The sequence below is a fragment of the Phoca vitulina genome, unplaced genomic scaffold (genome assembly GCF_004348235.1).
Source record: "Phoca vitulina isolate PV1807 unplaced genomic scaffold, GSC_HSeal_1.0 scaffold13, whole genome shotgun sequence".
NCBI lineage: Eukaryota > Metazoa > Chordata > Mammalia > Carnivora > Phocidae > Phoca > Phoca vitulina.
The window spans coordinates 879,741-900,821 of record NW_022589716.1 but is presented as its reverse complement, the minus strand read 5'-3'; the positions used below and the strand labels follow the sequence as shown (position 1 = coordinate 900,821).

Genomic DNA, 21,081 nt, shown 5'->3' with positions numbered 1-21,081 from the left:
CAGCACCAGACCAGACTGCGAAACAGTTGTGAGGAAGTCTTCCAAAACATCATCCACTCCTACAAGTGAGAATCAGGGCCCCAGCACCTGAGCCTAGCCCTACTTCTCAGCCACTGTGCTAATAGCCCTGACCCCCAATTGGGGTTGCCAAATAAAAACAGGATGCCCAGTTAAATGGGACGCATGCAACATTTGGGACATACTTATACTAAAAAATTATTCATTTTTATCTGAAATTCAAGTTCAACTGTTTGTCCTGAAGTTTTGTTTGCTAAGTCTGGTAACCCATTCCCCATATCAGGTCAACTTGGGGTTACTGACCCCAAGGAACCTGGGACCCAATTCCTTGTCCTCTAACTACAGGGGATCCCATACCCTAATTCCATGCTAGCTGACCCCAGTTACTATAGGACCTCAATAAAGACCTCTGATTCCAGGTGATACTAAAACCCCCAATCCCATGACCCTTGATCTTAAATGACCCTGTACCCCAAATTCCATGCAACTGATCACAAGAAACCTGGGATTCCAATTCCTTAAACTCTGACCCTAGGTTAACCTATATGTCCAGTCCCACATCACTTGGAACATCAATACCATAATTTCTGAACCTAGGTGACTCTGTAACCTCAAGCCCATCCTACCTCATCTTATATAATCTAGCACCCCAATCTCATGTTCTTTTATAGCTACCTCCCAAGCTCATGACTGTATCCCCATGTGAACCTGTATCCCCACCTCCCAGATTACTGACTCCAGAGGTCACCACAATAACTACCCCATAAATCCTGACCCCAAGCATTATTATCCCCAATGTCTCCAATCCTGGAACCCATAGTGCCGGTGATTCCTGACTTCTGACCTTAGGACCTTGACATGAATATGACCTTTATGTCCATACCCTCCCCCTTTAACCATTGCCTCTTCTGCCTCAGCTGGTTTCCAGCAGAGCTGGGCACCGTGTTCTCAGGCTGGCGAGAAGCATGCAAGGCACGTGGCTCTGAGGCACTGGGCCCCCGACTGGTGTGTGCCTCTCTCTTCTTACGGCTCCTGTGTCCTGCCATCCTGGCACCCAGCCTCTTTGGTCTGGCACCAGAGCACCCTGCACCTGGCCCAGCCCGCACCCTCACACTGATCGCCAAGGTCATCCAGAACCTCGCCAACAGTGCTCCGTAGGTGCTGGGAGGCTGGGGGAGGGGAGGGGTGCATGCCAGGGCAGTGGGGTGGCAGATGCCTGGTCTGACCCACCCAGTCCGACTTTTGCCCAGGTTTGGTGAGAAGGAGGCCTACATGGGCTTCATGAATAGCTTTCTGGAGGATCATGGACCAGCCATGAAACACTTCCTGGACCAAGTGGCCATGGTGGATGTGGATGCAGCACCCAGTGGCTACCAGGGCAGCAGTGACTTAGCCCTCCAGCTGGCAGTCCTGCATGCCCAGCTCTGTACCATCTTTGCTGAACTTGACCAGGTATGGCCAGAGTGCAGAGCCCAGAGCCTAGGGTGTGGGGTAGGGAGGCAAGAGGGCAGGGAGCCTATGGTCCTAGAGAGCTTGTTTACCATCCTCCCTACATGCCTCATCAGGCAACCCGTGACAGCCTGGAACCGCTGCCCACCATCCTGCGAGCCATTGAGGAGGGCCGGCCTGTACCTGTGACTGTGCCGATGCGGCTCCCACCACCCCCAGCCCAAGTTCACTCCAGGTAACCAGCCTCCCTCAGGTCTGGCCCAGTTCTGATGGGTGAGAGCAGGGGCCAGACCAAAGGCAAGCACAGGGTCAGACCGGGGCCAGAGGTGAAGATAAGATCATGTCAGGGGTCAGGAACAGCAGTCGCCTTGGGATTCACTGTCAGAAACTGTTGCATAAAGGTAAGAGGTTGGAGACGGGGTCATCCACGGGGTCAGAGAGAGGTTCACAGTATGGTCAGAAGACAGGTACTGGATCAGATTGGAGTCCAAGGTGGGGATAGGTCATCGCAGAGGTCAGGGAGAGGTCACTTTTGGGGTCAAAGAAAATGACATTGTGGTCAGTGATGAGGGTCAGTGATGAGGTTGTGGATGGAGTCAAATCAGGGTCAGATGTTAAGATGCACCATCAAGGGTCAGGGACAGGTTCATATGGTAAGCAGAGGTCAGGCCCATGGCCAAACGGGGTCAAGGGTTATAGGTAAAGTCATATGGTCAGAGATCAGGGACCATGGTCTGTGAGGAGGCAGAGACAGGATCAGCTTAAGGTCAGAGGTCAGGGACAAAGGAGGGGTCAGACAGGGAAGGAAAAGAGTATCCCTGTGAGCAGAGGTCAAGCCCAGGGTCAGATTGGAATCAGAGGTTACAGAGATGGTCGTGTCAAGGGTCATAGAGAAGACTGTATTGTCAGAAGTCCAGGGTCAGAGATCCAAATGTGATTCCATCAGTGACAAAGTCACATAGAAGTAAAAGATCAGAGGTGGAGTCATTTCTGGTCAGAGGTAGGTTTGGGGGTCAGCTCAGGGGCTGATCTGAGCTCTCCCATTCCACCCCCAGCTTCTCTGCAGGGGACAAGCCAGGCTTCCTGGCTCCTCGGGATCTCCCCAAGCACACCCCTCTCATCTCCAAGAGCCAGTCTCTACGCAGCGTTCACGGCGCAGGGAGTTGGGCGCGACCGCCGCCAGACCAAGAGCCACCCCCACGGCTGTCCCGGCCCGTGCAGCGCACGCAGAGCGTCCCGGCTGGCCGCCCCGCTCGTCGCCGCCCCTCTGCAGGGCCCCGGCCACGGCCCAAAAGCTCGCTTCGCACGGGGCCCGCTCCCCGAGGCCGGCCCTGGACCGGGGCCTCAGCATCGTTGCCTCGGAAGCCGTCGGTGCCGTGGCAGCGCCAGCTGGACCAGCCGCGGGACAGAGACCAGGCTCTGGGCGTGCACCGACCCGTGGGCAAGGTGAGGTCCAGCTCAGGTGTGCACACAGAGGGGAATGACGGGACTGGAAAGACAGAAAGCCAGGCAGGTCTGGGTTCAAATGCCGAGCTCTCTGCGCTGTATGACCCCAGGCCTAGTGCAAACCTCTCCGAGCCTCAGTTTGCTCCTCTGTAAGACGGGAGCGAGGTTTCCTAACGGGGCAGGGCAGTGAGATGGCAGAGCGCAGGGGACAAGGAGGTCAGGGTTTTTCGGGGAGAAGAAGGGGCGGGACGACGGGTCAGGTTACAGCTGCTCCCTCCCCACAGTTGGCAGAGCTGCAATGTGAGGTGGCCGCCCTGCGCGAGGAACAGAAGGCTCTGTCCGGCCTCGTGGAGTCGCTGGGCACCCACCTCCGGGCCTTGACGGAGAAGCAGGAGCAGCTTCAGGGCCAGCTGCAAGACCTGGACTCCAGGCTCCGTGAAGGGTGAGCCCCGCCTCCTCCATTAGCTCTGCCTCCGGGTGAGCCCGCTGTAATCAGATCTGCCCCACTTTCATTCAGGCCTCTCAATCACACCCAAATCACTCCCGGCAGGCCACGCCCCCTTCCAGTCCCGCCCCAACACCCCTGTTTCGCCCCGCCCCTTGGTCAGCTCCGCCCACCCCAGGTCGCTGGCGAGTCCTACCTTCCAGGCCCCACTCCTCAATCAGGCCCTCCCAAACAGGTTGGTCCCGCGTCTCTCAGTCTGGGCACATCTTCGTCCCTGTCACCACCTCACCCAGGACTGTCCAAGCCCCACCCTCAAGAGTTGGTTGGTCCTTTCATCCCAGCTATTCAAGGCTCTGATTCAGCCCGGGCTCCAAGTTTATCTAGGCCCCGCCCCCTAGCGTGGACAAGCCCCGCCTCCACGCCAAGCCCCGCCCCCGAACTCCTGGCTGTCCAACCAGGAGCTGGAGGGGAGCTTCTCCGCCTCTGACCCTCCCCTCTTGCCCCTGCTCCCCACAGGACTCCGCAGTCGGATCCAGGGCATGGTGCTCCAAGCAGTGAAGATCACAGGCTTAAAAGTCTGGTGAGACCCCTGCCGTAGCCCTGGGGAAGATCTGGGCGGTGAGGGAACCAGGGTTGGGGTGCAACCCTCCCCTGGCTCCGAGCCCATTGCCACTGCCTCTCCAGGAGCGCCGCCTGGCTGAGATGGAGAGTACTCAGGCCCAGCTGAGGAATGTGGTCCAGAGCCTGCAGCTTCCCAGAACGTCGGGATCCCGGAACCAGCCCCTACCCCTCAAACCACCCTGCCTCAACGGAGATACCACTTGAGCTGCCCACCCTGTCCCACGTGGTCTGGGAGCAGATACCGTCTTAAAGGCCTGTCCGACCCCTGCCTCAGCCCTACGCAGCCTACAGTGGGGAGTGGAGCCCTAAGCCAACCAGTCTGGCACTGTGAGGTTACCCAGTAAAATTTTGATTTCAGTAAAATGGATGGCCTTTTTTTGCCCCTAAGTGTGGCCAATCAGAAAGCATCCCCCTCCCACCATTCAAGTCTCCCAATTTCTCTCCTAATTGGAGTTCTCATGGAAGGGACAATATAAGGAGAGTCTCACCAGCTGTGTGACCTTAGACCTTTACTCTCTTAGTTCCTCAATTTCCTCATCTGTAAAATGGATCTAAAGTTTCTTACACAGTAGAAGACCCATTGTTTAAGGTGTTCAATAAAAGGAATTTGTCATTGTTAGGGGCAGCACCTGCTTCTGATTGAAGCCCAGGCCTCAGATGAGAGCATCTTCCTAGGCCCCCAAATCCCACACCAGCTCCCTCATGGCAGGGAGAGCATGGGTCTGGGAGGCAGATGAAGGAAGGGGTGAGTAGGTGTGGAGACCGTTGAACTCTGTGAGTGTTAGTTGGGTAAATGAGTGGGCATTTGAGTCATGGGTGGATGGATGGGTGAGGGGTAGTGTGTATGGGACATTTGGCAGATAAATAGGTTAGCATTTGGTGGAAACTTGCCCTGGTAGGTGAGTAAATAAGCAGTTAGCTGGGATAGGTACGTCTGCCTAGAAAAGCCTGGATCACAGTAGGAAATAAATATTTGAGTTAATTGAGTAGGTGGTTATATACATTGTATGAATATTTGTTGGGGTTTCCTGAGGCTTGAGCTAGGCAGTGAGGAAACAATAATGAGCTAGGCAGACAGGACTCCTGTCCTCATGGAGCTTACACTCTAGTGGACAAACAAGTAAATGTGCAACTGAAGGATGGATGTCTGTGTGGCTGGGTGGAAGGATGTGTGTAGGGATGGGTGGATGCTTGCTTGGTTGTTTGGATATGTAAGTATTTACTTGGGTGGTGGGGTGGATGGGCAGGTAGATGGGATGTGGATGAGTGGGTTGAGTGGGTGGATGGGAATTTGGGTGGGTGGCTAGCTGGCTGACAGGACCAGATGTTGGTTGATTGGTGGATGGATGAGTGGGAAGACAGGAGGTGGATGGGTGGTTTGAGTGGGTGTTTGGATGGATGGGTGGATAGTTGGTTAGTTGATTGAATGGATAGATGAGTGTGGATGAATGGGTAGGGAGGTGAGTGGGTGGTTGGACATATGGATGAGTGGTGGATGGAAGAAGGCAGCAGACTTGTTATGTATTCATGATGGGGTAGTTCTGGAGGCTGTGATCCTTGGGGTTGGGTGGAGAAGGGGGACTTAGCATTGGGGACCTAGGGCAGCTCTAGGGGCCTGTAGATGCTGAAGTCCAGTGTGGATAATGGGAAAGGAGGGAGAAGACTTGTGGTTGGAAGGTAGCTGATTGGGGGCAGGGGACTGAAGGATAAGGATTGGCTGAGTGGAGTTTTCAATGACCTATAAATGACCCATGGGGGAACTTCTCTGCCCCCTCCCCACTCTTCTGGTGCTATTAGCAGGCCTAGCATTGGAAGAACCAGTAGGGTGATGAGGAGCTATTGGGGGCAGGAGGACAAGTGTGTTGTCATGGAAACAGACCCTCTCCTTGGACTCTCAGGCCGCGCGGCCCCTTTAAGGGTGACCCGCCTGGCCACTCCCAATATGGCGGCGCGCCCGCTGACCGCCCCCTCCCCGGGCGGCGCGGGGGGGGGGGGGAGGGGGGCCTGGACCTCCCCATCATGGCGGCGCGGCGGGGCTGTCGCGCTGAGGTCACGGCGGCGCGCCGGGGGGGCGGGGCGGCGGGGGGAGCGATTTAAAGGGACAATGTCCCCCGAGCGGTGGAGGCGGCGGCGGCTGCGGAGGCCGCGGCACCGGCACCGGGAGCGGCAGCGGCGGTAGCGGCAGCGACGGCCGCACGGAGGAGGGGAGCTTCGAACCCCGGCGCCTGGCCGGCGGCACCGCCTCCCCGGTGAGGCCCGGCCCGGCCTGGGGAGCCCGCGGGCGGGGCGGAGCCGGCGCGGGGAGGGGGAGGCCGGGGCCGGGCCGGGCCAGGCGGGACCCCCCGGGGCGGGGGGCGGGGGCGGGGCCTGCAGGGGCGGGGCCTGGTCGGGGGCGGGGCCGTTCCGGTGGGGGGGAGGAGCGGGGGTCTTGGGGCAGGTGTCCCCCCACCTCGGCGCGTCCCACGGGGTCTCCCGCCCCGAAGTGCACGGGCGGAGGGAGCGTCTCCCGGACCCTGGCCCAACGAGGGGTGCGCTGGCGCGGCGCCGCCCCCACCCCTGCGACCCCCGGGGGGCGTCCAAGCGGGAGGCCCCTTCCCACGCTGCCAAAGTGCTCCGAAGTTGCGGTCCCGCCTGTTCCCCGCGGGCAGTGCCCACCCGGTGGGCACCCGCAGGTGCTTCCTCTGGGCCTGGGCAGGGACCCCCGCCACGACTGCCAGGCCACGGACTGGCCCCCTGGGAGCCCCCAGGCCCCCGAGGGCAGCGCCTTCAGCCAGGCCTGGAGCCCGGGCCCCGCCCCGGTTGCCTGGGCCCGGCCTCCCCACCATCTCCCTGGGGAGGGCGCCTCATTCCTGCCCTTCACTTTCTGCCGTTACCTTGAAGGTATTTATAGGTGGAGAGGACAGCACCCACCCCCCACACACACACGGCCTCCCCAGGGTCCTCATTTCTGGACCAGGAGCCCCATCCGTCGTTTTTGTCCGCAGACTAGAGAAATCTTGGGAGGGAGGGATGGAAGAGCCCAGGCTGGGTATGCATGAGGGGTGATGTTGGGGAGAGGAGGGGTTAAAGCTGGGGTCACTTGAGGCTGTGTGTGAGGGTGAAAGGGTTAATGAGAACCCTAAGGTCCTGAGGGGATGGGGGTTGGAGTGTGGGAAAAGTGCAGAGGTAATGATGGGGACACTTGGGATAGTGTCTAGGATCCGAGTGCAGAAGTGGCTGGGATGCCTGCTGAGGCATGGGCATAGGAAATGCATGTGCATGGACGCGAGGGCACAGTTGGGAAAAGTGCAGTAGTGTGTGAATGAAGGGAGGCACCTGGGAGAAGTGATAGGATTAATGTTGGAAGAAAACAAAGTGCATGAGTTTGCATGTGTAAAAATGGGGTAAACTGAGGCAGTACAGTACAGGAGCTGTGTAAAGAGGAGTTACCGGTGGGGAGACTGGGGCATACTAAGGATAGAGGCCATCTGGGATATGATGCATATGGATAAGGCCTCAGCACCCTTTACTCAGCTCTCCTGGGCTGGGAGGTAAACTGAGGCACTGAGCAGCAAGGGTGAGGATTGGGGCTTCAAGGAAGAAGAAACTGAGGCAGCATCCCTTTCCCACCTCCCCTAAGCACCTATCTCTCTGCCCCCAGACCTACAATGCCTTGCTGAGCCAGCCTAGCAATTGAGTGGAGCCAGGCAGAGAGCATCCATGGATGGGCCCCTGGCAGGCGGCCTGGCCGCCCCAGATCGTCCTCGTGGCCCTGAGAGACTGCCTGGCCCAGCACCGAGGGAAGACATTGAAGGTGGGGCCGAGGCTGCTGAAGGGGAAGGTGGCATCTTCCGGTCCACCCATTACCTGCCTGTCACCAAGGAGGGACCCCGAGACATTCTGGATGGCAGAGGTGGCATTTCTGGTAAGAGGATGGGCCCTGTGGCCCTGGGGGAGCATCCAGCCTGGTCCCTGAGGTTCCAAGAGGGCTAGGTCACCCAGCCAAGCAGGGTTTGAGATGGGATTCTGATTCTGCTTGGGTCTAGAGCCTTCTCTTTGTACTCTGCTTATTTTCCCATTTTACGGATGTGAAAACAGAGGCCCTGGGAGCCAAAGACCTGATAAATGCCCCCCCACCCCGTGGGTGGCTAGGAGCTGGGACTTGAACTCAGGTCTGCCCCGTTCCCTCCTTTGAGCACACTCATTGGGTCCAGGTGCCCAGCTTAGCACCCTGAACATACTGCCCTGAGAGCCCACTTGTTCCTCAGGCATACCCCATTCCCATCAGTCTATCCCAGCTCCCTCTTGCTGCACTGTCTTGGTGAGTCCTGCTCCTGAGCCATGGGCCAAAACAGCATGTGCCCTCTAGTGGCTGGGGAGGGACTGGGTAGTCAGGGACACCAGCTACCCCTTTGTGCCTTGGTTTACTCAGCAAAAGGGGATCTCACACTGTCCCCACCTCAAGATTTGTTATTCATTCATTAAATACTCGGCAACTACTATGTGTCAGGCTGTGTTATAGGTGCTGGGGATACAGCCATAAACAAAAGAGGCAAAACTCCCTTCCCACAGAGGCCTGACATTGTGGTAGGAGGGACAGAAAACAACCAACTATATAAATAACGTAAGGACAGGTAGTGACAGGTGCCGTGAAGGTATTAAACAGAGGGCCAGGATCATGCCTGGAGGACCTGGGAAACCTCCCTGAGTGGGTGGAATTTGAGTGGAGCATTGAATGAATGGTGGGAAAGATAAGCCAGGTGGTGGGAACAGCAGGCGCAAAGGTCCTGTGGTGAGGAGGAGGACCAGGCGGGAGGAGCAGAGTGGTGGGGGCAGTGCAGGCTGATGCACCAGATGTCTCCCTTCATCTGCTTGGCCTGCCCTATAGGCCTTGGTTTCCAGGAACTTCCATGTACCTCATCAGGAGTTTCCTACGTGCCAAGCCTTCTACGTGATCATCTCATGTCATTCTTAAAAGATCCCTGTAGGGTAGCTTCAGTTATAATCATCCCGTGCTAGAGATGGGAAAATTCAGGCCCTGAGGGGTTAAGTAAGTTGCCCATGGTCCCACAGCTGGCACTAACCTGGCTTGACAGCCCTCGTCTTTAACCACCACCCTGGGTCAAGGCATCCTTGACCTTCCCCAACTCACCCTTAGCAACATGCATAATATTAGTTCACGTATTTTCAGAGCACCTTTTTGGGGCCACACACACACTCCATCCTCACCCTCATGGACCCTGCCATGTGGTGCTAGGGAGACAAACCAGCCACCAGGTGTTAGGACATAGTCACTGGGGCTGCAGTGGGTGAAGCCCAGCTGGGCCCAGCCTGGGGGCCTTCTGGAGTCCTGGATGAGGAACAGTGAGTCAGACACAGAGGGCAGGGGGAGTATAGGCATCAGGTTCCACATAAGCAATGGCATGGAGGTGATGGGTAGCACCCAAAGGTGTTACACAGGGGGATGACAGGGTGAGGCCGCTGAGGGTGAGAGTATCCATGCTCAGGGAACCTTAGCAAACCCCTCCTCCGAACCGTTAGTAACTGAGGCCCAGAGGTTGGCAGGACCATGTTCCAGGTCATGCGGCTGGCCAGCCCTGGCAGGCCTGAGACCTTGATTTTGTGAGAACCCCAGGGAAGCAGGGTCTGGGGCCCCGAGTCCTCTCTGGGTCTGATTCTGAGGAATTGGTCACTTCTTCTCTACCGGGCAGAAGCCCCAGGTCTGGCAAGAGAGGGGGAAGGTAAGTAGGGAGGTAGGTAGGTGCCTCCTCACTTGCTCCAGGGAATCAACCAGGCTCCAGTGCATGTGCCTAGGGAGGGGGGCAATGTGGCTGCCAAAAGGGGGCCAGACCCACCCTTAATGATGTCCTTGAGCAAATGGGGGCATGCGACAGGGGTGGCTTGACCTGGGTGGGGTCACAGCCTGGAGGTTAGAGGAGGGCCTAGGCTTGGGACACGGCGCCTCCCCTGCTGCCCTCTCGGCCTGCTCGACCCCCCTTCCTGGCTCAGGCACCTGCCCTAGGAGTCTTGTGATGCCTATAAATAGGAACAGCCTCTGGGGCTGCTGTTCCACCCCGAAGCCTGGGCCCTCCCTCACCCCAACCCTGCCCTTGGAGATCCCCAAAGGTACCCCTGGAGCGGCTACTTCTGAACTTCTCCGTCTGGACGCGGATGATTCCACTGCCTTCTCTCTCCTCTACTGTGGCTATTGGCTTGGAGACCTCACAGCCTCCTTACAGCCCCCGCCTGACATTTGGCTCCTCTCTCTTTGGCCTACTGGGTGCAGCCAAGGCTTGGGGGGCTGAGACGGTCCACATGGATTGATGGAGTCTGGTGCGTGCTTGGCACTGGGACCAGGGGGCCAGGGGACAAACGACACATTATGTCTGCCCTTGCGTGGGGCCCCAGGCTGGGGAGGAAATCAGAGCATGGAGTGAGCCGACCTGAGGCTCTCGGTCCAGCCTCCAGCTTCCAACCTGGCACACCTCTGGGCCAGCCCCGACCCCCGTCCCAGGCACCCTCACAGCCCTTTCTTCCCCCCTACCGCTGCGTCTCTGGATGGAGCATGTACTGTGTGATCTCCTTGGCATCCGTCGCTAGCCCTGCAAGATGGGTGGTAGCTGTCTCCTTTATACAGAGAAGGAAACAGGTGGGAAAGGTGTGCCCTTCAGTCACTGCTGGGCCTTGAACTTGGATCTGTCTGCCTCCAAAGTCTAGATTCTTGGCCATGCTGCCAAGCTGCCCGGCTTGGGGTTCCAGCTGCTCGTGGATACCCTTCTCATTTTCCTTCTCTCATTTTCAAACCCTCTCGGGGACCCACAGATAGCAGGAGTCCATGAGGGCCTTTTGACATGGCCACTGCCAAGGGCTGCATCCAGGTACTTCGTCTGACCTGCAGTGACTTCTGGATCCCTGCCAGTCATGGAGGCCCCTGGGCAAGCCCCCCAGCCCCCAGGTGTCTTGGACACAGGGCCCTGCTTGGCCTGCTTCCTCCAAAATGCTGCCACTAAAAATAGGAGCCTCGCTGGAGCTGCTCAAAGAGGCCAACACAGCCCCCTGGCTCGTGGAATCCTTAGACAACGCCAATTGCAGAATCAACGAATCTGGGACGCCCAGAATCTCAGCAGCTGGGGTCCCAGAATCTCAGAAGCAGGACGCCCACACCCTCAGACTGCACCTTTAGGCTGTGCAGGGGCTTGATGCCACTGAATGACTTGCCCTCCCCCGAGTAGCTCACATTTATGATCTTGTGTTCTCAAGAGACCACATTTTTTTGAGGTCTCTCTCCCTTGGCTGGTCCAGGCCTTGCTTTCCCAACCCTCACGCCGTCTCCAACATCCACCTTGTCCTCCCACCCTGATACCCGCCCTTGCATTTGAGCATACCCTTAGTCTGGCTCTGCTCCCCATCAGTCTACCCCAGGGGGCCTCGAATGGGGGGCCACTCTGCCTGCAAGGGACGCTTTGGCCATGTCTATAGACACCTTTGGTTGTCATGACTGCAGAGCCAGGGGCCAGGGGGCTACCAGCATCTAGTGGGGAGGGGCCGGGGATAATGTGCAGCATCCCGCAGTGCACAGAAAATCATCCAACCCTACGTGCCATAGTGCTGAGGCTGAGAAACAGCTCGAGACAGTGCAGATGTGTGTACCCCATCGCCACCCTCACCTTCCAGAGGCCATGTGACGGCCACAGCCCTTCTCTCAGGCTCTGTAGAAAGACCCACAGACAGTGACCGCGACTTTCTGACCCCCCACGCCGCCCCTGGTGGCACTTTTGATGCTTTGGCTCCTGACAGTCAGCTCTCAATTTCCTGGGCAAATTGAACCATGGGGGATCGGAAAAAGAACTAGCCCTGGCCCTAGCCCTCTTTCTGGACCATCCTCCGGTTGAAGCTAATCCAGCAATTGCCTCTGTCAGGCTCTGGATGGGGCGCAAGTTCCCCCCGTGTGTTAACCTTGGCCCAGGCAGTTGGCCTGCACCCCAGCTGGCACGTTCACCCATGTCGGGCGAGTGCGGCGGGCAGAAGAGGCACAGGCCAGGATTCCTGCGGTCGCTCCAGGCGTTGGCTCCACAGGCGGATAATGGAGAGTTGGCTCTATCTGTGTGAGAGGTCCCAGGAGGGGATTTGATTCTAGGACTTAGGCCTGGAAGGGGGCCTGGGAGGCAGGGACAGGCCCTCTGCAGCTCAGGCTTAGAGCTCCTCACTCATCATCTGGCAAGTGTTGGTTGAGCACCAGCTGTGTGGCAGGCACTGGGATGCTGCAGTGAATGAGGCTGAAAAAGTCCCCGCCCTCAGCGGGTGCTTAATACGCTAGCAGGGACGCAGGCAGGCAGGCATCCATAAGAGGAACCAGGCGATTTCAGAGAGTGTGAAGAAAGAAATGAAACAGGTGACAAGAGAGAAAGTCCTAGGGGATCCCTTTGATGAGTGGCCAGGGAAGGACTCTCCAGATGGAAGGAATAGCCAATGCAGAGGCTCCGGCGTGGCCAGAAAAAGTTGGGTGCGCTTGAGGCGTCAAGAGGAGTCAGGGCAGAGTGAGTGAGGGGCAAGGAGAGGGAATGAGGCTGGAGAGACCTGGAGACATCCCACCTTGCAGGGCTTTGTAGCTAGTGGTTGGGAACCTAGCTTTTATCAGAGGTAGGATGAGAAGTCAGGTGAGTTTTTACCAGGGTGTGATTTTAAAAAATCACCTTGGCTGCTGGTGGGGGCAGAGAGGAGGGTTGAAGGCAGGAAGCCCCAGGGGTCCCCCAGGAGACTCCTCCAAAGAGACCCCTTTCAAGGCTCACGAGCGCAGAGGCCAAAGGCCTCTCGGAGAGGGGTGGGGAGCCGGCTGGGCCCTTCCGAGGTGCCCGGCAGGGCTCCCGGAGCTGGGGTGTTGTGAAGGACCCCGGCCAGGGGGACCCCAGCCCCTCAGGGTCTCCCCTCTCTGTTGCAGACGGGCAGCCCCATCCCGGCCTCAGCGAAGCCCTCCCCCGTGCCACCTCCGCCACCCATCGGATCAGCAGCTGGTGAGTGCCACGCTGGCCCTGACCTCAGGGAGGGCAGGGGGGCAAGCAGGATGTGCCTAGGCCCAAAGGAAGCCCCCGGGGAGCGAGAAGGGGAAAGGAGGGAATCAGGAGGCCAGGCAGGAGGAGGTGGCTCCCAGCAGACAAGCCCCTGGGCATGTGCAGGGGGTGGGGAAGACTGGGATGAACACAGACAGTCAACTCTCATTATCCCTGCCAGGAGCAGGGCCAGAGGGACAGGAGCCTGAAGGTTAGACCCTTGGAGTCCTGTCTCTGCCAGGTGACCCTTAGAATGATGCCAGGCCTCTCTAAGCCTCAGTTTCCCCATCTGTAAAATAGAGTCCCTAAGGCGCATCTCACAAACTGGCCTTGAGGACCCCAGGGAGGTTGGACAGGAGCAGGAACTGACAGCAGTGGTGACAGCAGCGACCCTTTATTAAGTCTTGGTGGGTGCTCATATGTAATAAGCGTTGCAATGGGTTAATGATAGCTCCCATTTGTTGAGCGCTTGCTGTGGACTAGCCTCTTGGCAGAGGTTTACCCCACTGGATCTTTGCCATGGCCCTGGAGGGGGGGTGGTCCTGTTGGTGTCACATGTCACCGATGGGGCTGAGAGAGGTGACCCCGTGATTTCTGCTCTGCCTCTCGGTGGAACCCATTTCTGCACCTGTTGGGTAGGCACGATTGATAACCCCTCCTGGAGGCAGGGTCCTGAAAATGAAAGGAGATTTATCAGGAACAGCCATGATAAGAACCCACGTTGGTTGTGGGCTTACCAGGAGCCAGGCATCTGGGGAAGTGAAGCATTTCCCCAGCACGGAGTTGTGTCCTCCTCTCCCTACACTTCCCGGGATCGGGGTCAAGGTCCTCATTTGAAGGCTTGTAGTTGCGACCATTTAAATGAGCACATACCTCATGTGAACTTTTCTTTGACTGTGGATATGAGAAAGCTCCTTAGATGTTGTGTAAGGACACAGGGGCTCCTGGTTTTGGGGACTCGTTCCCATTTTTAGGATTGGAAAACTGAGGCTCAGTGAGATTGCTTTGCCTTCCCCCTTTCCCCCAAAGGAGGTCAGGGTCCTTGGGGCCAGAGGCTGAGCAGGGTCCTTCAACCACTCTTGACTCTGCCCTTGCAAGAGGGGAGCTGCAGGGGAAAGGGCATTCCCCTGAGTTGTTCATGCCACAGAGTTGCACGAAATTTGCTGGAAAGTGAGACTAAATGAACTAAATCACCCCAGTTGGGGGAAAACCTCTTGGTCTTATGCAGCTGGGGGCACAGATCAGAGCCTTGGGCCCTCCTGGGAGACAGATGAGAGTTGACTGTGCCGCCAGACTCGAGGACATGCCTTGTGACCCTGGTGTGACCCCTGGTGGACCCTGCACACTCTCCCACAAAGCAACGGGGCTGGGCTACATGGACAGGTGCGTCCTGGGAGCTGAATGTGGTTTTTGGTCCAACAGCTCTGGAAGGGCCACATCCACTCCCCCTACCTCCCCGCCCTCACCTCCACACTCCCGGCCCCTCTGAGGTCACCCTCAGGCTGGGTCTCTGGGGCTTGTCTCAGACTGCCTACAAGGACCCCCTCCCCTGCCCAAGGAAGGGAAACTGAGGCCTGTGGCTAACCTGTCCCCATTGGCACTTCCTTGCAGTTGCTGGGATGGAGGCAGCCTGGACTTCCAGCCGGGCTCCCCACCACCCCACCTCCTGGGCCACTTCCCTGGCCCCCCTGATGGCCAGGGGACCTGGGAGCACCCCCTGGTCCAGGAAGCCAGGGAGGGCATCCCATCTGAGCGGAGGTTCGAGGACTCGGTCATTGTGAGAACTCTGAAGCCCCACATTGAGATTGAGGGATCTAGAAGGTTCTTGCACCATCAGGGTGAAGCGAAGCTCTTGGAGAAGGTCCCCCGGGGCCACCCCAGGTTCGACTGGCTCCGAGACACAGATGAGCAGGCCCCATCCCAGGATGCAGAGCTGCACCTGGACCTGCCGCCCCAGCCCCTGCCCCTCACCTCCTTCAGGACAGTGCTCGTCCCGGTGGAAGATACCACTAAGACGTTGGATGTGACGGTGGTGGACACCAGAGAGCACCTGGCAGACCTCGAAGGGCTGGCTCAGCCGTCGGAGTGGGGCCTCCCCAGGTCGGCCTCGGAGGTGGCCACGCAGACCTGGACGGTGAACTCAGAGGCATCTGTGGAGCGGCTGCAGCCATTGCTGCCCCCGATCCGGACGGGGCCCTACCTGTGTGAGCTGCTGGAGGAGGTGGCCAAGGGGGTGGCCAGCCCAGATGAGGATGAGGACGAGGAGCCGGCCGTGTTCCCGTGCATCGAGTGCAGCATCTACTTCAAGCAGAAGGAGCACCTTCTGGAGCACATGAGCCAGCACCGCCGAGCCCCGGGCCAGGAGCCCCCCGCTGACTTGGCCCCACTGCTGGCCTGCGGAGAGTGCGGCTGGGCCTTCGCCGACCCCGGTGCCCTGGAGCAGCACCGGCAGTTGCACCAGGCCTCCCGGGAGAAGATCATCGAAGAGATCCAGAAACTGAAGCAGGTCCCCCCAGGCGACGAGGGCCGGGAGGCACGGCTGCAGTGCCCCAAGTGCATCTTTGGCACCAATTCCTCCAAGGCCTTTGTGCAGCATGCCAAACTGCACGTGCGCGAGCCTCCCGGCCAGCCTGCCAGGGAGCCCTTCGGGAGCGGCAGCGGGGCTGGCAGCCCAGGCCCTGATGCCACCACCCTCACCTACCGATCCTACCGAGCCTCCTCAAGGCTCAGGGGCTGCGTTTTCTGTGGCTTCCCCGCGCCCAGTGAGAGCCTGCTCAGGGAGCACATGAGGCTTGCACATGCCCAGCCCCACTGGGAGGACGATGCCGAGGCTTTTGAGGAGGACCCTGCCAGCCAGCCGGGCACCAGCCAGGATGCATATACCCGCTTCCCTGATGCTGTTGAGGACTACTTTGGTAAAGCTGAACCGCTCTTGGCCCCCTCGTGGCAGGAGAACCCCGCTGGATATGACCCCAGCCTGGCCTTTGGCCCAGGCTGCCAACAGCTGGGCATGAGGGATTTCCCACTGTCAAAGCCCCTTCTGCACGGCTCAGACCAGAGGCCCCCTGGAAGGCCAGCCTTTCCCTCACCTCTAGCATCCACCCCCTACTCCTTACAGCCCAGTAGAAACAAGAGCGTGGTCCCCCCGCAGGGGCTCCCGGCCCAGCTGGGGGACCAGAGACACCCTTGGAGCGAAGAGGAGGAAGACATACCACTGGCCTCGGAAATGGACTTTTCCCCCGAAAATGGGGTTTTTCCACCCCTAGCTGCCCCCGGCCTCATCCCGCAGCTGGCCCTGGACCTGAAGCGGACCTTCCGGAAAGCTCTGAGGGCAGCTGAGGCCTCGCGGGCACAGCAGCAGCAGCTCCGAGGGATGGTGCCGCTTGTGCTGGTGGCAAAGCTGGGGCCACAGGTCATGGCTGCGGCGACCAGGGTGCCCCCAAGGCTGCAGCCTGAGGAGCTGGGGCTGGGGGGTGCCCACCCCCTGGACTTCTTGCTCCTGGAGGCGCCGCTGGGCGGCCCGCTGGGGCTGGACGCCCTCCTGGACGGGGACCCAGCGGTGGCCCTAAAGCACGAGGAGCGCAAGTGTCCCTACTGCCCTGATCGCTTCCACAACGGCATCGGCTTGGCCAACCATGTCCGGGGCCACCTGAACCGCGTGGGCGTTAGCTACAATGTGCGACACTTCATCTCTGCCGAGGAGGTGAAGGCCATTGAGCGCAGGTTCTCCTTCCAGAAGAAGAAGAAAAAAGGTAGGGCAGCTTCGCTCCGGCACCCACCTCCCTCCGAGGCCCAAGAGACGCACAGCCCGGCAGCTGAGTTCTGAACCGAGCAACCCTCACTCTAAATCCTCCCATAGTGCCAAGCAGGGGGAAGTCAGGGCCTCCCCTTCTGGAAGACTGGGAGCCGCGGCAGAGGCCACCACATCGGTGGAGGTGCGGGGACGCCCCAGTGCCCTGGCCCTTCCGGCCGCTGGAGGAAGGAGTGTGGGCAGAGGAGGCAGCCCCAGGCAGGGAATGTCACTGATGTCTTCATTCGACAAATATTTATTGAGAGAGGTCCCCTCTGTTCTGGGCACCTGGGGACACAGCAGAGAACGAAACAGCAGTCCCTGCTCTCCTGGAGTTCATGGCCCAGTAATAGGAGGGTGGGACCCTGGCCGGCTTCAGAACCCCTGGGGCAGCCTGTGAGGTATGCAGATTCCCAGGCACCAGGGTTCTGATTCTGGAGGTCTGTCTCCAACACGAGTGCCCTGGGTGGTTCTGACGCTGGCAGACATGGATCCCACTTGAGGGAGGTGCTGGTGTGGTGTTTGAGTGTGTGTGTGTGTGTGCGTGCGCGTGCGTGTGCGTGCGTGCGTGTGTTTGTGTGTGTATGCATGCACGCACATATGCATGCACTGGGGGTAAGGGGCAGGGGGCAGACAGCCACAAAATCAGGCACTTACAATGGTGAGTGACCAGGGCTGTGATGGAGGAAGCTGGGGGCTGGGGAAGCCCATAGGAGGTCCCTGACTCCACCTGGGGGTGTCCAAGTGGGCTCCCAGAGGAGAACTTCCCATCCATTTGGCCATTTCTTCATTCAACAAAGATTTAATTGACAGCACTGGAGTGATAGTGAGCAAAAATAGGCATGCGCTCTAGACACGAGAAGGATATTAATCGAACACTCAGCCAAAGGATTGCAAATCCACAACTGGAGAAGGATTTCTGAGGGTGGAGTCCCTGATGCCAAGAACTATGTGAGGAGAAACCTAGAAGGTCAGGCAGAGAAGCCTTCTTGGAGTGGGAGGATGGGAGGACATGTGAGCACACGGGAGCTGATACAGACAGGAGGGTGAATGGTGAAGGGAAAGGGAGGTGTCCAGGGTCACAGGTGGCACTGGCTGTGTGATCTGTGTGGGGGAAAAGCCCCGGGAACGGGGAGGGCTGGGGCCAGAGAGTCACCCCTCCAGGCAGTCCATGTCTTCTCTCCCTCCACAGTGGCTAACTTTGACCCAGGCACCTTTAGCCTGATGCGCTGTGACTTCTGTGGGGCTGGCTTCGACACCCGGGCCGGCCTCTCCAGCCACGCCCGGGCCCACCTACGCGACTTCGGCATCACTAACTGGGAGCTCACCGTGTCGCCCATCAACATCCTGCAAGAGCTGCTGGCCACCTCTGCTGCTGAGCGGCCCCCCAGCCCCCTGGGCTGTGAACCTGGGGGGTCACCTAGCGGCTTCTTGACCTCGCGTCGGCCCCGCTTACCTCTCGCAGTGCCCTTTCCACCTACCTGGGCTGAGGACCCTGGGCCAGCCTACGGAGATGGTAAGGGGAGAGGGTGCGGATTGGGTTGGGGCCCTGACCCTTCTCAGGGGCCCAGAGAGATGCGGCGGTGGGTGGGGGGGGAGGGACAGCCACTCCGCTTTCCTGGTAGTGTTCCAAGTCACTTTACAAAGTATGCTGACAACTGTCCTTACAACTGCCCTGCCATTTAGAGGTTATTTTTGTTTTACTAAGGGGCTGGGCCAGGGCTACTTCTGGATCCAGTTCATCCCTGCCTTGCCTGACAGTGATTTTAACACACGCTTATTCAGCTCTTACTAGGAGCCAAATATGTTCTAAGCACTTTACAAACACAAACTTACTTACATCCTCACAATGACGCTATAAGGCAGGTGTTATTATTATCCCCATTTTACAGATGAGGAAACTGAGGTACAATGAAATTAATTAACTTGCCCAAGGACACACAGCCAGAAGGGGTGGAGCTGGGATTTGAAACCCCAAACAGGTCAGGCTCCAGTGTCCTTGCTCTTAGAAACATCTTCTGTCTAGAGCTGCGCTGTCTGATAGAACTTTCTGAGATGGAAAGGTTCTTTAGATACGTCTTCTGTAGGTCACTAATGGCCACATATGGCTATGGAGCACTTGAAATGTGGCTCGTGCAAGGTTAGTTGTAATTCTGTCAGACATTGCAGAGCTGGAGTCTACATTCCGGATTTTCCTTGGTGCCTACTTTGTCCAGCAGCATTGATAACCCCTCCCATAACTGAGTGCTCGTTGTATACTAAGGTTTCATCCCATTTATGCCTCAAAACCATTCCGTGGGGCTAAGGATTGTTGTGTTCTTGTTTTGTGGATAAGGAAACTGTAGGTCATCTGCTTTGCCACACAGCCACAAAGCAGCAGAGCTAGACTTCTGAACACCATGTTCGGTGGTCTCTCCATGGAGGACAGCTTGGGAAATTCAGAAGTAACATTTTGGTGAAGGAGCCTAGGGCTGGGCACCACTGAGGGAGTGGAAAGGTGAAGTACCCAGCCTTGAAAAGCCTGACTTTGTAGGAGCCTTAACTGAATCTCAAAGCAGAGAACTTGGCAGTGAGGAGTAGGTGGGCTCTGGGGAATGGAGAAGTTCCTGAACAGGGGGAACTGTCCAGGGGCTGCTTGGGGCTGAGGTTTCCTTCTGTTTCTCCTTCCTGTAGCTTCCAGGGTCCTACCTAGATCTGTACTCTGAACTCCGCTGGACCCATCTGCAAGCCCCCTTACCAGTGAAAGGCACCTGAGGGTATGCAAAGTGGAGAGTGGTGCTATCAAAGCCCCCTCTCCTCCTTGGACAAGGAGACCGAGACACAGAAAGGACATAGTGGCTGGTTGAAGTCAGTTTGGAAAGAGGCAGAGTAGGGACATGACCTCAGGCTTCTTGCCTCTGCTGAAGGCTGTCGCCAGGGCATTCAGCTCACATACCTGGCTAGGTTTGTGGTGTCTCAGGGCTGGCTGAGAAGTGGAGCTGGCTCTGAGGATGGCTGGGGGCACAGGAGGTAGTTGGTAAGCTACAGCCTTGCCCTCGTCTTTTCTTGTCACTCTGGTAGAGGCCTGAAGGTCAGGCTCAAACTCGTTACTTGGCACTGGGTCAGGCCCCCCAGGGATGGCAGCCTGTGTCCAGCAGTCAGGTTCAGCTCTGGTCAACCTGTTTCCACCAGAAGACCTATGTGGCAGCCCTTAGTCAGTGCTGACAGAGATGGCCAAGCCATTGGGGTGTCAGGATTCAGTCTGGTACTGCCCTGGCCTTGTCCACAGGGTGGGGGATGGGGGGCTCTGATCAGGCTTTCGGTTATCACCTGGTGGGCGGGGGGGCCGTTAAGGAGTGGTTCAGAAGATCCTGGAAGCCTTGCCTTAAGGAAAGATGTCCAAGATTAAGGCTAGGTCTGGGCACCCGCCCGCACCGTTGTTTTTAGAAGCATCTCCCACATCGCTAAGTGGGCCGTAGGGGGCGGGTGCCCGGTTGGGGGCGGGGCAACGGTCAGATTCTGGCCCCACTCAGCTGTCAAAGAACAGCTGGGGGCAATCGGTTTGGTGTTGGGGAGAAACAGGTTGTGCCTGAAATGGGGTGCTGGCGGTCGTGTGGGGAGTTCCGTAGGATTGCGGGACAGCGCCGGCGGGGGCGGGGGGACATTTGGCTACCAGGATGGTGTGGGATCCTCATAGCTGGGATCTGGTGTCTTCCAAGATCTCCAACACGGAAGGGAGAATTCCAGGACAGGATCCCGGGGCAGGTCCTAGCTCCTCCCGTCGGGGCTCCAGGAGCCTGGATGCTGTTAAGACAAATGCGTGTGGTCGGAGGATTCCCATTTTAGCCTTAGGGGTGTTCGGGGTGGGGGGAAGAGCGTCCCGTCCTGTCCAGGCCAGGGGTGGGAGTGCAGTTGGCCGCCGCGCTCAGCGCGGCGTACGTGCTTCCGCGAACCCGGGTGCGGGCGGCTCCCTGAGGCTCCAGCCCCATCCCCCAACCCCCGGCCCGCAGGGCCGGACAAGTGTTTCGCTCGCTCGCGGCGCTCGGCGCTCGGCCGGCCGCCCTGGGCGCGCCCCGAGGGGCGGGGCGGAACGGAGCGGGCTCGGCGGCGGCGCTCGGCGCTCGGCTGCTCCCGCCTGGGGCGGCCGCCCCGCGTGCGCCGGAGCCAAGATGGCCGCCTCCACCGCCCAGTGCCGAGTGACAAAAGCGGAGAGCAAGGCGGCGGCGGGGCCGCGCGCGGGGGGCGCCCGGGAGCGCGCGCCCGCTGGGGCGCCCCCGCCCAGCCCCCCGAGCCCGGGCCCCGCGGCC

At 58.7% G+C, this 21,081-nt stretch overlaps 2 protein-coding genes across 2 annotated transcripts in view; both read left to right on the top strand.

Annotated features, from left to right (window-relative positions):
- Positions 1-4,663, top strand: part of RASAL3 (RAS protein activator like 3) — a 10,504-nt gene extending 5,841 nt beyond the window's left edge. Inside the window, exons 11-18 of the mRNA XM_032412165.1 lie at positions 1-65; positions 936-1,172; positions 1,269-1,470; positions 1,584-1,702; positions 2,523-2,913; positions 3,198-3,355; positions 3,875-3,938; positions 4,043-4,663. The exon at positions 1-65 is cut by the window's left edge and continues 1 nt beyond it. Coding sequence (XP_032268056.1) covers positions 1-65; positions 936-1,172; positions 1,269-1,470; positions 1,584-1,702; positions 2,523-2,913; positions 3,198-3,355; positions 3,875-3,938; positions 4,043-4,183 — 1,377 coding nt within the window. The 3' untranslated portion in view covers positions 4,184-4,663. The remainder of the gene's footprint in view (positions 66-935; positions 1,173-1,268; positions 1,471-1,583; positions 1,703-2,522; positions 2,914-3,197; positions 3,356-3,874; positions 3,939-4,042) is intronic.
- Positions 4,664-6,076: 1,413 nt separating this feature from the next.
- Positions 6,077-21,081, top strand: part of WIZ (WIZ zinc finger) — a 25,837-nt gene continuing 10,832 nt past the window's right edge. The window contains 6 exon segments of the mRNA XM_032412297.1: positions 6,077-6,228; positions 7,620-7,883; positions 12,897-12,969; positions 14,205-14,388; positions 14,617-16,757; positions 17,988-18,311. Of these exon segments, the coding sequence (XP_032268188.1) occupies positions 7,683-7,883; positions 12,897-12,969; positions 14,205-14,388; positions 14,617-16,757; positions 17,988-18,311 (2,923 nt within the window). The 5' untranslated portion in view covers positions 6,077-6,228; positions 7,620-7,682.